The 13,156-nt window shown below is 42.6% G+C and overlaps 1 protein-coding gene across 1 annotated transcript; it reads left to right on the top strand.

The window, feature by feature from the left end:
- The first annotated feature begins 48 nt into the window (after nucleotides 1-48).
- LOC125306743 (katanin p80 WD40 repeat-containing subunit B1-like) lies at nucleotides 49-10,698 on the top strand. Its single transcript, XM_048262238.1, is given in 21 exon segments — nucleotides 49-339; nucleotides 1,130-1,289; nucleotides 2,110-2,240; nucleotides 2,527-2,644; nucleotides 2,751-2,851; nucleotides 2,979-3,020; nucleotides 3,741-3,824; nucleotides 5,655-5,770; nucleotides 5,954-6,025; nucleotides 6,180-6,330; nucleotides 6,539-6,580; nucleotides 6,582-6,724; nucleotides 6,950-7,101; nucleotides 7,354-7,404; nucleotides 7,586-7,650; nucleotides 7,747-7,968; nucleotides 8,237-8,368; nucleotides 8,534-8,610; nucleotides 8,964-9,038; nucleotides 9,348-9,464; nucleotides 10,124-10,698. Coding segments are annotated over 20 exon segments (2,079 nt in total). The 5' UTR covers nucleotides 49-339; nucleotides 1,130-1,237; the 3' UTR covers nucleotides 10,260-10,698.
- Nucleotides 10,699-13,156: the final 2,458 nt, after the last annotated feature.

Genomic DNA, 13,156 nt, shown 5'->3' with positions numbered 1-13,156 from the left:
CCCGCGAAATGTTGCGCTGTTGCTAAGTTGCTTTTGGGTTAGCAACCAATCACAAACTCGGTTGCTACTCATAGGTGTGTCCTCGGAGCGTAGATAGCTAGAATCTAGCTGTACTGTTGTGAACATGACAACATGCACAGCAGCAAGACTCAGTGATAAAAAGTGAACTCACATCATTACGAGGAAAAAGATACAAAAACCGAAAAGCTGGGCTTCATAAACTTGTAACTGCCGAAGCCATCGCTGTATTTTTCCAAACGAAAAAGTTGTTCTCACAAAAGGGCTGAAGTAGCTAATGCAAACTGAGCGCAGTTGATTGGACGGGATTAACAAGAAAAGGTAACGCTTGGGCTAGCTCAGGCTAGGTTAATGAACTTGGGACTTTCTTGTGTATGCTAACAATTATTTCGCTAGCTGCTATGTTTGATGTTGATATGTTTACATTAACACAGTCGCATTGTGGCATGCCTTTGTATTCACTGCTAGCCAATCACGAATTGGACTCACAGCAAATATATCCTATCAAATGTTGTTATAACACAGAATAATTTGTATTCATCGCATTTCATGTTAGCTCGCTAACCAACTAACTCGGCCGTGCTGTTTTCGAAAAAAGAAAAATGCTGCTAGGCTTAGCAGTAACCTATATAACTTTAGCTAGTAGGCATGCCAAGACTTAGACAAAGCTATCAACCTAATGAGAATAAGCCTGTGGTAAGCCAAGGCAACGTATGTGTAGTGTAAATTGTTGACCTAATGTTAGTGTTCTTTCCGACCACAGTTGACAGGTGTTGGTATTGTAACAATGTGTTCAACAAGCCATTGCTAGGCATTTGTAATTTCTTTGTATGCTTCATTTGCCTAATGAATGACATTGTCCCGTTTGGCTAACGACTTGTCACGTTGTACATGTTCAGAAATGTAGTCTTGATGGGCAGTCTCAAAATTAAAATAGCTGTATGTTCAACAAGACACTTGCACACAGGCACGGGTATGCAGCAGTTCACGGATCTTCAGCCAATCTCTGTTCTTCAATAGTTTCTACAGGTCAATATTTGTTATCTGTTTCCCATTTTGAAGAAACATTCTACATTCTATTTTTCGTGTTTTACTCATTTTCTTGTTACAGATTGGGAGGAAGCAAATATGAACTGAATTGAGTTGCAGTCGCTGGGATTATTTTCCACATTTCTCCATTCTCTTGGAAATAACAGAAGAAACTGACAGCACGCCCACAATGCACACCGTCATGGCTGCGGCCAGCACTACCAAGACATCCTGGAGGCTCCGTGAGTTCCTCAACATACACAAGTATAGCAGTCATGACATAGATAGACAAAGGCAGGTGGACCATCACATACACTTTCCCCTGAAGTCTCACAATCGTCTCAGTGAAATAGCTGACTCTGGTTCCATGTGCACTTCTTGGTGTTTTGCGTCAGCTTGTTAGTTATGTAAGAGCTTGGGTGATCAAATATAATACATTTCCTTAAGGATGCACGGTATTATCGGTATGACATCGGTATCCACCGATGACAGCTTAAGAATTGTATTATTGGCAGCTGTATATACTCTTGGCAGAGAAATCAGCAAGGCTATATCGGCACAAACTATCAGGGTTTCAGAGGAAGCTTCATACAGATCTGTTCAAATAGGAGGAGACTTACTTATATTTTGAAAATGTAATATGTCAAATTGCATTTACATCTAGATATTCACCCGTAATCTCTTATTCATCACGAGTGAATATCTAGATTTCTTAAAGTATACATTTGAGGTAGAATTAGAAAGAATTGTGCCTGTACAGTATGTGCAACAAATAAACCGTCACAGTAAGAGCAAATGGTTAATTCTAGTGCAGAAAAGACCCTTTAAGGAAATAATAAAGATGTGCATGTATCCGTATCGGCAGTCAGCCAAAATGAGTTTGAAAATATCAGCATTTCGAATATAGGCAGAAATCCAGTATTGTGCTTCCCTAATTGTCCGCAGACTTCTGACTGAATAAACCCATTTTGAGTTCACAGAAACAAACAAACTTTAATGCAAACAGATATTGCACTGGAAGTGGTGTGTGATGGCTATGAATGTGATGGTTACCTGTTACAGAGGAGATGGTAGCTCACAGTAGTGACGTGTCATCCCTGGCTCTGGGGAAGACCTCGGGTCGCCTGCTGGCCACAGGAGGAGAGGACTGCAGAGTCAACATCTGGGCTGTCAACAAACCCAACTGTATCATGGTACAAAGATGCTTTAATGTTTTTCAAAAATACAATAGCTCCTCTAGAAGACACTGGGGTGCTTCAGGGTAATGCACACCTAAACCACATTGTAGTTGCAAACTGTCAGCCAGAAAGACCTTAAGTGCACCAGAAATGATTATGGTATTTGGTAGATGCTTTTGTCTAAAGTGACTTACAGTAAATGATCACTATGAGTTTCAAATAAAGTTGAAAAAGCCTACATTAAGCCTAATATTTAGAAATAATGAATGTGTGTGTGTGTGTGTGTGTTTGTGTGTGACAGAGTTTAACCGGTCACACTAACCCAGTAGAATGCATCCAGTTCAGCAGCTCTGAGGAGCAGGTGGTGGCAGGGTCCCAGTCTGGATCTCTGCGTGTGTGGGACCTGGAGGCGGCGAAGAGTGAGTCTCAACTGCACACCCCCTGTTCTCTGCATCAACGTGTCATGTATTTATTCATTTATTCATAAAAATGTGTTCGTGTGTGTTTATTTCTCTGCGTGCACAGTCTTGCGTACTCTGATGGGACACAAGGCCAATATCTGTAGTCTGGACTTTAACCCATTTGGAGAGTTCCTGGCCTCTGGGTCCATGGATACTAATATAAAGGTGTGTGTGTGTGTGTGTGTGTGTGTGTGTGTGTGTGTGTGTGTGCGTGCATAACTATAGTTATTGCACACTTAAATGAAAATGTTAAGTGGTTTATGTATTGATGTCTGTTTCTGTCTTGTTTTAGCTGTGGGATGTGAGGAGAAAAGGTTGTGTTTTCAGATATAAGGTAAGACTGCCACACTATTGTTTTAATAATAGGATTGCATTTCCTTCATTGTGGTTGCAGAGTATCATACTTTCAATTGTTTTGTATAAAGAAACCATTTTACCAATGGGCCAAGTGTGCAAGATTAGTGTGATTAGTTAGGCTGTTTTATGAGTTAATTCAGATATCATATTGCAATTTGATCTCCATAGATGATTGCACATATGCTGTAATCACCAGTAGAGTGGGTTGGAATGAGATGGGACGATTGGTTGACATGCCCTTATATGATTCCTAATATGGACGGATCATCTTTGTAGCCTTCATGCTGATGCTCGCTATGCTTGCTTTATCCTGAGTATCTGGTGGTTTGGTGAGGGTGGCACTCCAGCAGACAGCATATGTGGGTCAACTGTGGGTCAGAATGCCCAGCAGGTTATCTACAGAGAAAGAGCACTTGAAAAGAGCCATTTTGGAGTGTGTGTGTGTGTTTGTGTTTGTGTGTGTGAGAGGGATCGGTATGTCTGAGTGTTAGATAATCAGCCCTGCTAAGCAGTACTTCTATCCCGTTGTCTGAGAGGATAACTGATCCTTGGATTAGTGTGGGCTATTGTGTGTGTGTGTGTGTGTGTGTGTGCGTGCGTGATTGTGTGCACATGCACATTTTGCTTGTTTCCCTGTCAGTTTGAGACTTGTTATGGTACATCCAAACAATATGTGTGTGTGTGTCTGTATATGAAGGGTCACACTCAGGCCGTCCGCTGTCTGGCCTTCAGCCCTGATGGGAAGTGGCTTGCATCTGCTAGTGACGACGCCACTATAAAGGTAGGTGTGTGTGTGTGTGTGTGTGTTTAATTGTTCTGATGAGTGTTTTGGTTTTGTGAAATGTTTTGTTTTTTGTTTTTTTTTGTTAAAGGTGTGCCTATTGTTAACATTTAAAGGTGCACGCATACATTTTGGGAAATTAGCCCCCAGAGTTAGATAAGATGAAACATACCCCTCTTGTCTCTTTGCGTGCAGTAACTCAGTCTGATGCACCCACCGTTAACCTAGCTTAGCATAGCTCATTGAGGTGGGCAGAACCAACTAGCCTATAGCTCCCAAAAGTGCTCCCAAACATAGTAGTTACAACATATACCAATGCAAAATGAGACACTGCAAAAAAAAAAGCAGTGGTGTTACTTTTGCAAATCCCAAGTAGCAGTACTTCACCTGAAGGATAATGTAATTCCAAGCATGTATATGCTTAGAAAATCGCTGTCTCGTTTGACATTGAAATTTGTACACATTGTAATTATACTAGTCACAACACAAATAGGACAATGCTGGAGTTCTTTTGTCGCTTTTGAGAGATCGGCTAGTTGGTTCTGCCCACTTCAATGAGGTATGCTAAGCTAGGCTAACGGTCGGTGCGCCAGACTGCGTTACTGCACGCACAGAGATGAGAAGCATATGCAACATCTTATTTAAAGCTGCATTTGGCAAGATTGCTTTGACCATATTCACTGAAACCGACACTATTCTCCGACAGAACAACATAAATCAGCCGGTTTTAAAAAAAACCCCGCACTTCGTCCTCCACCTAGAGCCTGTTATTTGTTTTGCAAAAATCCACAGCTCCAGGTTCTTCTGGTCCAATCAGAGCAGGGCTGTGTGAGATCTGACTGTCTGAATCACAGTCTGGTGCGCAGTGACGAGCATGAACTTCGATGAGAGGGTGCTCGGTGGTAGTGGGGCCACATTTAGCCTCAATCTGCCAGACTTGCAGCCTGGCGGGCCATCCTAGATCATTGAAATGTATAGTCTGGAATCGAATCATTCACCTGCTTAATCCAAGGGGCGGGCAGAGAATTGTCTTTCAAACTGCCTAGGCATGCAATAGGCCAGCACTACGACCATATCCGTATCCGGTCGGCAAAACGGCAAATACATCCTTCTTCGAAAGGAATGACTTAAGTGCATTGTGTTGCTCTACTTTCAAAGAAAAGCACAAGTCCAACTCCTCCAAAGTTGACGCCAACGCCGATTCAAACAACCGCTCTTCGCTCGCCATAGCCACCTTCCTTGTTGTTCACCGTCGCAGGATGTCGTTATCCTGTTAAGCCCGCTTTAAGACTCTCTAATCGAAATAGAGCGCTGTGATTGGAGAACATCCACGGTGTTAAGCCAATAGAAATTCCTATGGTTCGATACTAGACGTACAGGCTGAGCAAATTAATTTGCCGCCGCTAGGGTGCGTCTAGATTTCTAGGCTACCAGACTTGCCAACTGCAGCTTTAACTCTTATTTATTTCCTTTTATTTATGTGGCCGGTGGTAGTGTAGTGGTTAAGGAGCTGGGCTAGAGGGCAGGGGCCTCATTCCAGAAACTTCCTAACTGTGAAATCCTATCTTATCTCAGTTTAGGATGGCATTTAGGATTTTTGGTATTACAGAAGCATGTTTCCTATCTTATGCTAAATGAATATATAACATTTCTCAAAATGTTAGCCTGTTCCTTCCTGTTAACTATATCGATATCTTGCATGTAAATGTGTGTACACATTAATGATGGGATTTCACAATTCTCAAGATGAGAAAGTATGGACTTATACAATGTATGTGTATTTATGTGTGGATACTGATATGTGAATATGTGTGTGTGTGTGTGTTTTAGCTATGGGACCTGCAAGCGGGAAAAATGATCACAGAATTCACCTCCCATACAGCAGCAGTCAACATTGTTCAGTTCCACCCTAATGAGTATCTGCTGGCCTCAGGTAGCGCAGACAGGTATGTGTGTGTGTGTGTGAGAGAGTGTGTTTTGAAAGTGAGGAAGGTAAATGTAGCCTCTTAACCAATAGAAGGATTTCATCTGCACCTTCTGTTGACCCTAAGCTATTCATGATTTATCCTGTCCTCTGGAGTCTGTAGATTAGATTGGATTTGCAAATAACGTGTGTTTGTGTTGTTTAGGACCATTAAACTGTGGGATCTGGAAAAGTTTAAGATGATTGGCTCATCGGAGGGAGAAACCGGAGCTGTCAGGTCAGATTTTTGTGTCTGTACTATGTATGTGTGAGTGAGAGAGACAGACAGAGAAAACACAAGGCTTGTTTAATAAAAGACTAGCTTTATCATTTCTGCATGCAGCCACCTCACGTGTGTGTGCCTGTGTGTGTGCGCATGTGTGTGTGTGCAGGTGTGTAGCGTTCAGTCCTGATGGGGGCTGCCTATTCAGTGGCTCTGTGGACACGCTGCGGGTGTACGGCTGGGAGCCCGACCGCTGCTTTGATGTGGTGCCAGTGGGATGGGGCAAGGTGGCAGACCTTGCCATCTGCAACAACCAGCTGGTGGGACACACACACACACACACACACACACTCCTACAATTCTATACAAATGTAAAGATGCATATACAATATACTGTGTATATTCACACACACATACTTGCATGCATACATACATGAATATATACATTGTCTGAAATTTCTAGGTACCCATGAAGCTGTATTTACCCTCTTTAAAAGCCCTGTTGCCCCCTCATTCTCTCTCCCTCAGATTGGTGTGTCAAGCAGTCAGTGCACAGTGAGCTCATACGTTAGTGGATCTGAACAGGGTCAAGCGGTCCGGCTCTGTGATCCAGGGCGTGATCCAGGATAACAAGCCACTAGCAGAGCCGCCATCTAAAGGAGCAACGATTCGGCGCAACTATGAGCGCCCAATCACCTCCTGTACTGGACAGAGGTATAGATCATAGCATTTCTCTTACTTATTAATGCATGTGTGTGTGCTTAATTGTCATCTCTCTAACCCTTCACACACACACACACACACACTCGGTCACACATCAGACATATACATGCATTAACCAGGTGGTACTTAGGTAATACCAGGTAATTTGTCAAATGATTTAAGTGTTATGAATGTGTGTGTGTGTGTGTGTGTGTGTGTGTGTGTGTGTGTGCTCAGAATGAAGCAGAACTCTGAGTCGGACAGGCGGAGTCCAGAGGGCGAGCATCGCAGCCCCAGCAGTGAGGATGAGCGAGAGGAGAAGGAGAGCAGCGCAGAGATCACCAACCCCGACGACTACAAAGAGATCTTCCAGCCACGCAGCGCCATCTGTGAGACGCACACGCGACACGCACACGCACGCACACGCACGCGCACGCACATTCACATGTGCGCATACACGCATACACATCTACAGAGGAAATATAAGAACACTATTCAGTGTACTGGGAATTAGCCTGTGTGATTTAGTGAGAGAGGAGGTAGTCTTATAGTTTACTTTTGTGTGATGCTGGTCTCCGTTAATGGGGCTCAGTTTGCTTCAAAGCTGACCTGGTCACTCTGTCTCTTCCATTTTCATTTAGCTCGGACACCTCCCAAAAGAACTGAACCTTTTCCAGCCCCACTAGACGATGGTACGAGAGAGTGTGTGTGTGTGTGTGTGTGTGTGTGTGTGTGTGTGTGTCTGTGTGTGTGTGTGCGTGCGCGCGCGCACATATATTTATTTCTGAATGAGTATGCTTTGTATACAGTAATTACAAATGCTGTATAAGGCCATGTGTAATAAACCTATGACTTTCTCCTCCCTCCACCTAGCTGAAAGTTTCCCAGTGAAGCCTAATCAGATCGACATCGTGACCCCAGTATCTGATAGAGCAGCAGTGAGTATTTGTGGGGGATGTAGTTTTAATTAAGAATGAGAGTTTCACCTGTGTTTGTAGGACATCATTAAAATGGTATTTATGTGTATATTGCAGCCTTTTAACCTAAAAGCCCAGCCAATAGCAACCTCCACGCCTGTCCTAAGGGTGGAGCCAACTATAGTAGCCACTGCTCCACGCTCTGTTCCTGTGGTGACGTCGTCTGTTGCCCCCGCAAACCGACCCACTGTTACCACGGCGAAGACGAGGCAGCAGCCAGCTGTAATCATGTCCTCTCGGAACAAACCAATTGGACTCAATGTGGGAGACTTTCTGCCGGTTAGCACACACACACACACACACACACAGAATCTGGTCAAATTTATTATTAATCAGTACTTTGTCAGAGTAATTGTATCAGATGGATACATATCTATTGGATAAATAGTAACATATATTATTATTATTATTACATATACTGTATCTGTCTGTCGGTCTGATTGACTGTCTACCTGTCTGCGAGTGTAATGACAGGCAGTTTTATGTGTTAACATCCTAGAGTAAGAGTGTGTGTGTGTGTGTGTGTGTGTGTGTGTGTGTGTTTCAGCCTGGTGGGATGACCGACGAGGAGGCTTTGGGTCAGATTAAGAAAGGTCACGACACAATGTGTGTGATGTTGTCCAGTCGCTGCAAGAACCTCAACACTGTCCGAGCGGTGTGGGGCAGTGGAGACATCAAGGTGACCCTCAACAGATCACCCCCAGCTGTGTTGTGCTTGGCTGAAATGCTCATTTATTGAATTTTCATCTACAACATCTGGCCTAGTTTTGTGACATAATTTGTTGTAATGTTTTTTGTTGGGCAGATTGTTATAATACTGCTTGTCTTGTTTTAAATTTTCTAGACATCCCTCGACTCTGCTGTGTCAATAAAGGATCTCTCAATAGTGGTGGACATTCTCAACATTGTCAACCTCAAACCGTGAGTGGAAATCCACACTTACAAATACCATATGAAACAAAATGGGCCCTAATTTAAACCTTTGGCAAAGCGTAAAGTATAACTCAAACTAATTTTAATAACTAAGCAAAATGGTTTCATTAATGAGCAAGGTCCTAGGAGCAATCGCATGGTCACTGTAGTTCACCCAGGAGGTTCCTTGCTGGTCGCCTCTATCTTTCAGTCATTTAAATTAGGGCCCCTGGACTTTTAATGGGCAAAAACTTCGGTTATGTAAGAGCCAGTATGTGAGGGGGCATAAGATGTGTTAAAACTATGTTTGATGGTCTCTTCAGTGTTGCATGTTACCGTCTGTCATGTATCTGCTACGACAGGTCGCTATGGAAACTGGACCTGTGCACATCCATCCTGCCTCAGATTGAAGTGCTGCTGCAAAGCAAATATGAGAGGTGAGAGACACACACACACAACCTAAAACTACCATAGCAATAGTACGGGTATCTGATGTATTGTGTATTATGCATTGCAGACGAGAAGCTGAATGTGGGATGTTTGATTGGATAATGTGTGGGGAGCTTAGGTGTCATGTTGTCTCTCTGTGTTGTAGTTTTGTGCAGACAGGATGTGTCTCTGTGTTGTAGTTAAGTGCAGACAGGATGCGTCTCTCTGTGTTGTAGTTAAGTGCAGACAGGATGTGATGTGTGTGTCTCTCTGTGTTGTAGTTATGTGCAGACAGGATGTGTCTCTCTGTGTTGTAGTTATGTGCAGACAGGATGTGTCTCCCTGAAACTGATTCTGAAGCGCTTCTGGCCTCTAATCTCGGACACACTCACAGCACCGCCCTCGGTGGGAGTGGACATCACACGGGAGGAAAGGTGTGTGTGTGTGTGTGTGTGTGTGTGTGTGTGTGTGTGTGTGTGTGTTTGCACATGCATATTTGTGTGTCTGAATATGTTTAAAACATACTGTATCATGTCACATTTATTGTAACCCCTAGTATAGATGAGTAAAAACAGGTATTAAAAAAACAAACATATTTTGCTCTTTTATTTTAGTTTTACAATGAAAACAATGAGGACAAATTCAGCCTTGAAGGGAAGCAAATCTAGTTTGAGAAGACAAAATTCCTCATAAAGAAATTAATATTCTTAACAAAAAACACAATACTTGTGGCACATGTGTTTGCTAAAAATATTTATTAATTTATTTGAGGAATTTTTCTCTTATAACAAAAATTGCGTCCCTTCGAGGTTTAATTTCCCCCTCATTGTTTTCACTGTGAAACTAAAGTAAAATGGCAACATATATTTTTATAATTAATAATTAATTTTACTCCTCTTTACCAGGGTGCAAATAAATGTGGAAGGTGCGGTATATTTACATGTCAGTCATATCATGCAGTTTCAGTAGCGGTAGTATAAGGAGTCTTTCACATGTAAATTATTTATGTCAGTCACTTAGCAACGAGTCTGAAGCATCTGATCATCATTATTTGAAGGAAATATAATCTATGTGTGTGTGGGTTCTGTGACAGGCATCGGAAGTGTAAGGCATGCTACAAGCAGCTGCTGAACCTCCATAAAGTTGTGAAGAATCAAGCGAAGCAAGTGGGTCGCCATGGTAGCACTTTTACAGAACTCCAACTACTGATGGCTCCTCTGGACAACTGACTTGCACGTGCAAACACACACACACACACACACACACACACACACACACACACACACACACACACACAGTATTTCTGAACACTAAGTGTATACCTTTTCACATTCCCTTTCTTCTTGGCTTTCACACATAAACACTTACAGCCTAAATATGGCTGAGATTTGAAAAGCCCATAGTGGGCATAGACAGGGAGAGGCACATGAAAGCGCTGCACTTAACAGGTGGTTGGTATGTATGTGGTGAGTGACTAAGCGTATAGCTCTAGTTGACCTTAAGAGAGGGAAATGTCCTCTTTTGATTGTACAGTAGTTTTGTTGGACTTTCTTTTACTTCTGAATTCTATTTCTCAACTTGATTTCTATTTCTTTTTTTCTACTTGAACCATTGCTCACCAATGAGAAGAATTTATTGTCAAGACAATAAACTAAATCCTTTGTAAAAAAAAAAAATATCTATGTATTTTTTTGTTTTGACCAGTTCAAGAAATGTATGCCGGTTGAGTTCCACCAGAATGGTACTTGTTACGTGTTGTTGGCCTTCAAGCTGCGATGCAGAGCTGAGCATAGCATTCCTCGTCACTTAGCAATCGCAACCACAATTAGGCACTCGCGTACTCAAACAGCCCCAGTTACACGGCAGTCATCCCAGGAGTCGTCTTGGGCACTCAACCGCACCGCAGCTTTCCGAACCACTCAAAAGCACTTCCATCCTCGCTTACAGCAGTGTTTACAACACAGCAACATGAACAAAGAGTTTGTAAAAACAATACACCCTGAATGAGACCTGCTGCCATAAAGGAGACAGAGAGGGGGGGAGCAAGGCAGTCCACTTTAAACCTTTCGATGTGTTACTGGTCACAGAGACAACACTGTGTTGTAAAAATCAAAAATAGCATTTATTGTCTTTACAATACACATACAATCATGTAATACATTGTTATGTACACAATGTCATGTGTAACACAGACATATAGTTGATTTCTCTTGGGGGAGGGGAAAGCCAGTGGAGGAGCCATGGACTAGATCAGTTCACAGCTTGGAATTCATTAATGTATGGATTGGCCTTATATGGGCGCGCGTCCAGTTGTCCTCCCTTCGAAATCCAACCAAAAAGTTTCATGTCGTTTTGACCTGCTCTGTTTGAAGTGGTGGATCAGGGACTTGACACACTCCAGCTCATCATGGAAACTCTGTAGTCCAATCAGAGAAGAGATGAGCCAAAAAAAAAGGGGTGATCTGAATCATGACTGTCCTTCAGAGGCGTCAAAGTACAAAGAGTTCTCTAGATGGACGAGTGGCTTACCACAGAAACACACTGTTGGTTTTTGGCTTTACACGTGCTAAGGCCTGAAAGACAAGAGCAGGAACTCAACGGCACACAACACAAGGGCTTGACCACTTGTATAGGGTGTATCTATGCGTGTGTAAGTATGTCTGTCTTGTCAAGAAACAGAAGGGATAAGCAGACTAATATCATAATGCCTCATTGGTGTGTGTGTGTGTTTGAGCACAAGAAGCTGTAAAATGGTTGTGTGTGTGTGTTTTACAGTAGAAATATGTAGATGCAGTAATACAGTATGCTCTCTCTGTGTTCGTGTGTGTGTTGTGTTTGTGTTTTCTAAATGTGTAGAAGCAGTAAGACAGTCTGCTCTTTGTGTGTGTGTGTGTGTGTGTGTGCGCACGCATACGTTATGTTTCATGTAAGGGCTGTTTCACCCAGTAGGAGCAGCTCGGCTTTCCTGCAGGAGCGGCGAACAGACACAGCAGCGCTTTAGATTGCACATGATCAACAATACAGGCACAGGATGGGAGTCCGGACCACACACACACACACACACACACGCACGCACACAGACACACACTCATTAGTACACTACTCCTACCAGACGAGAGTGGAATAGACACTAATGCTCACCTGCAAAAAAAAGCCACAGCTTCGCTATTTACTACATTCTAAATAGAATAGAATTATTAGCCATCACTATGTACAGTACTGATATCTGAGGGTATCACAAAAGTCTACATAACAATTAAATATATCATCTTATATATGTACACAAATCCAGCATTGTAAAAACCATGTCCTCGTGGGGAGAACTTTCTAGAACACTTAAATGAAGTCACTTTGGCACTTTCATGGCATGGTAATATTTACACAGACAGCAAAGTACAAATTATGACATCAGTCCAATTAGTCAGGGGGCATACAGAAAGCCGCCTGTTGCCCCGTAGGCTGGATCCGAGTTGGCGCTGGCTAGCTCCAGCGGTGCTGGCCACATGTATTTAACAGCGTTCTACAGAAAACTACTGGATTAGAAATAAAATATACCATTATATCTGATTTGGCAGCATTAACAAGCAAATTCAAGCAAGAACAGCATTTTCTTTTCAGGCAGGTAACCAAGCAAACATGCCTTCTCAGCCACAAACTACTCCCCCCTAAACTCTGGCTCTGCACCATGCTAAACCACCATTGAGTTCCACTCTAAAACCCACGTTCAGTACCCTTTAGAAAACAAACAAAATAGCCTCTGCGTCAGTATTACATCATACTAAACAACAGATCCACAATAAACTAACTAAGCTTATGCTCAGTAGGCCTACAATATTATACCCCAATTCACTTCAATAAAAACAAAGCATCTTGGATACCAAACTCCAGCTGAGGACCATGTTAAACTCTTTCTCTGGGAACAGTCACATGCTCTTTATGGGATTCACGGTAAGTGAGGGAGGAAAATGATTAATCTGTCAACAACATCAGTCTCAAAACACAGGGAACCAGGGTTGAACTCAAGAAGAGGGATGATGGACATTTCTCTCCATGTGAATATGGTCAAAGGAACAACAAAAGGAAGCATAAAACCCTCTTGCAGGAAAACTGTTCAGGTAAGACAACA

Source organism: Alosa alosa, chromosome 14 (genome assembly GCF_017589495.1).
Source record: "Alosa alosa isolate M-15738 ecotype Scorff River chromosome 14, AALO_Geno_1.1, whole genome shotgun sequence".
Lineage (NCBI taxonomy): Eukaryota > Metazoa > Chordata > Actinopteri > Clupeiformes > Clupeidae > Alosa > Alosa alosa.
Note: the sequence above shows the minus strand (reverse complement) of the source record. Positions and strands in the feature narration are given on the sequence as shown.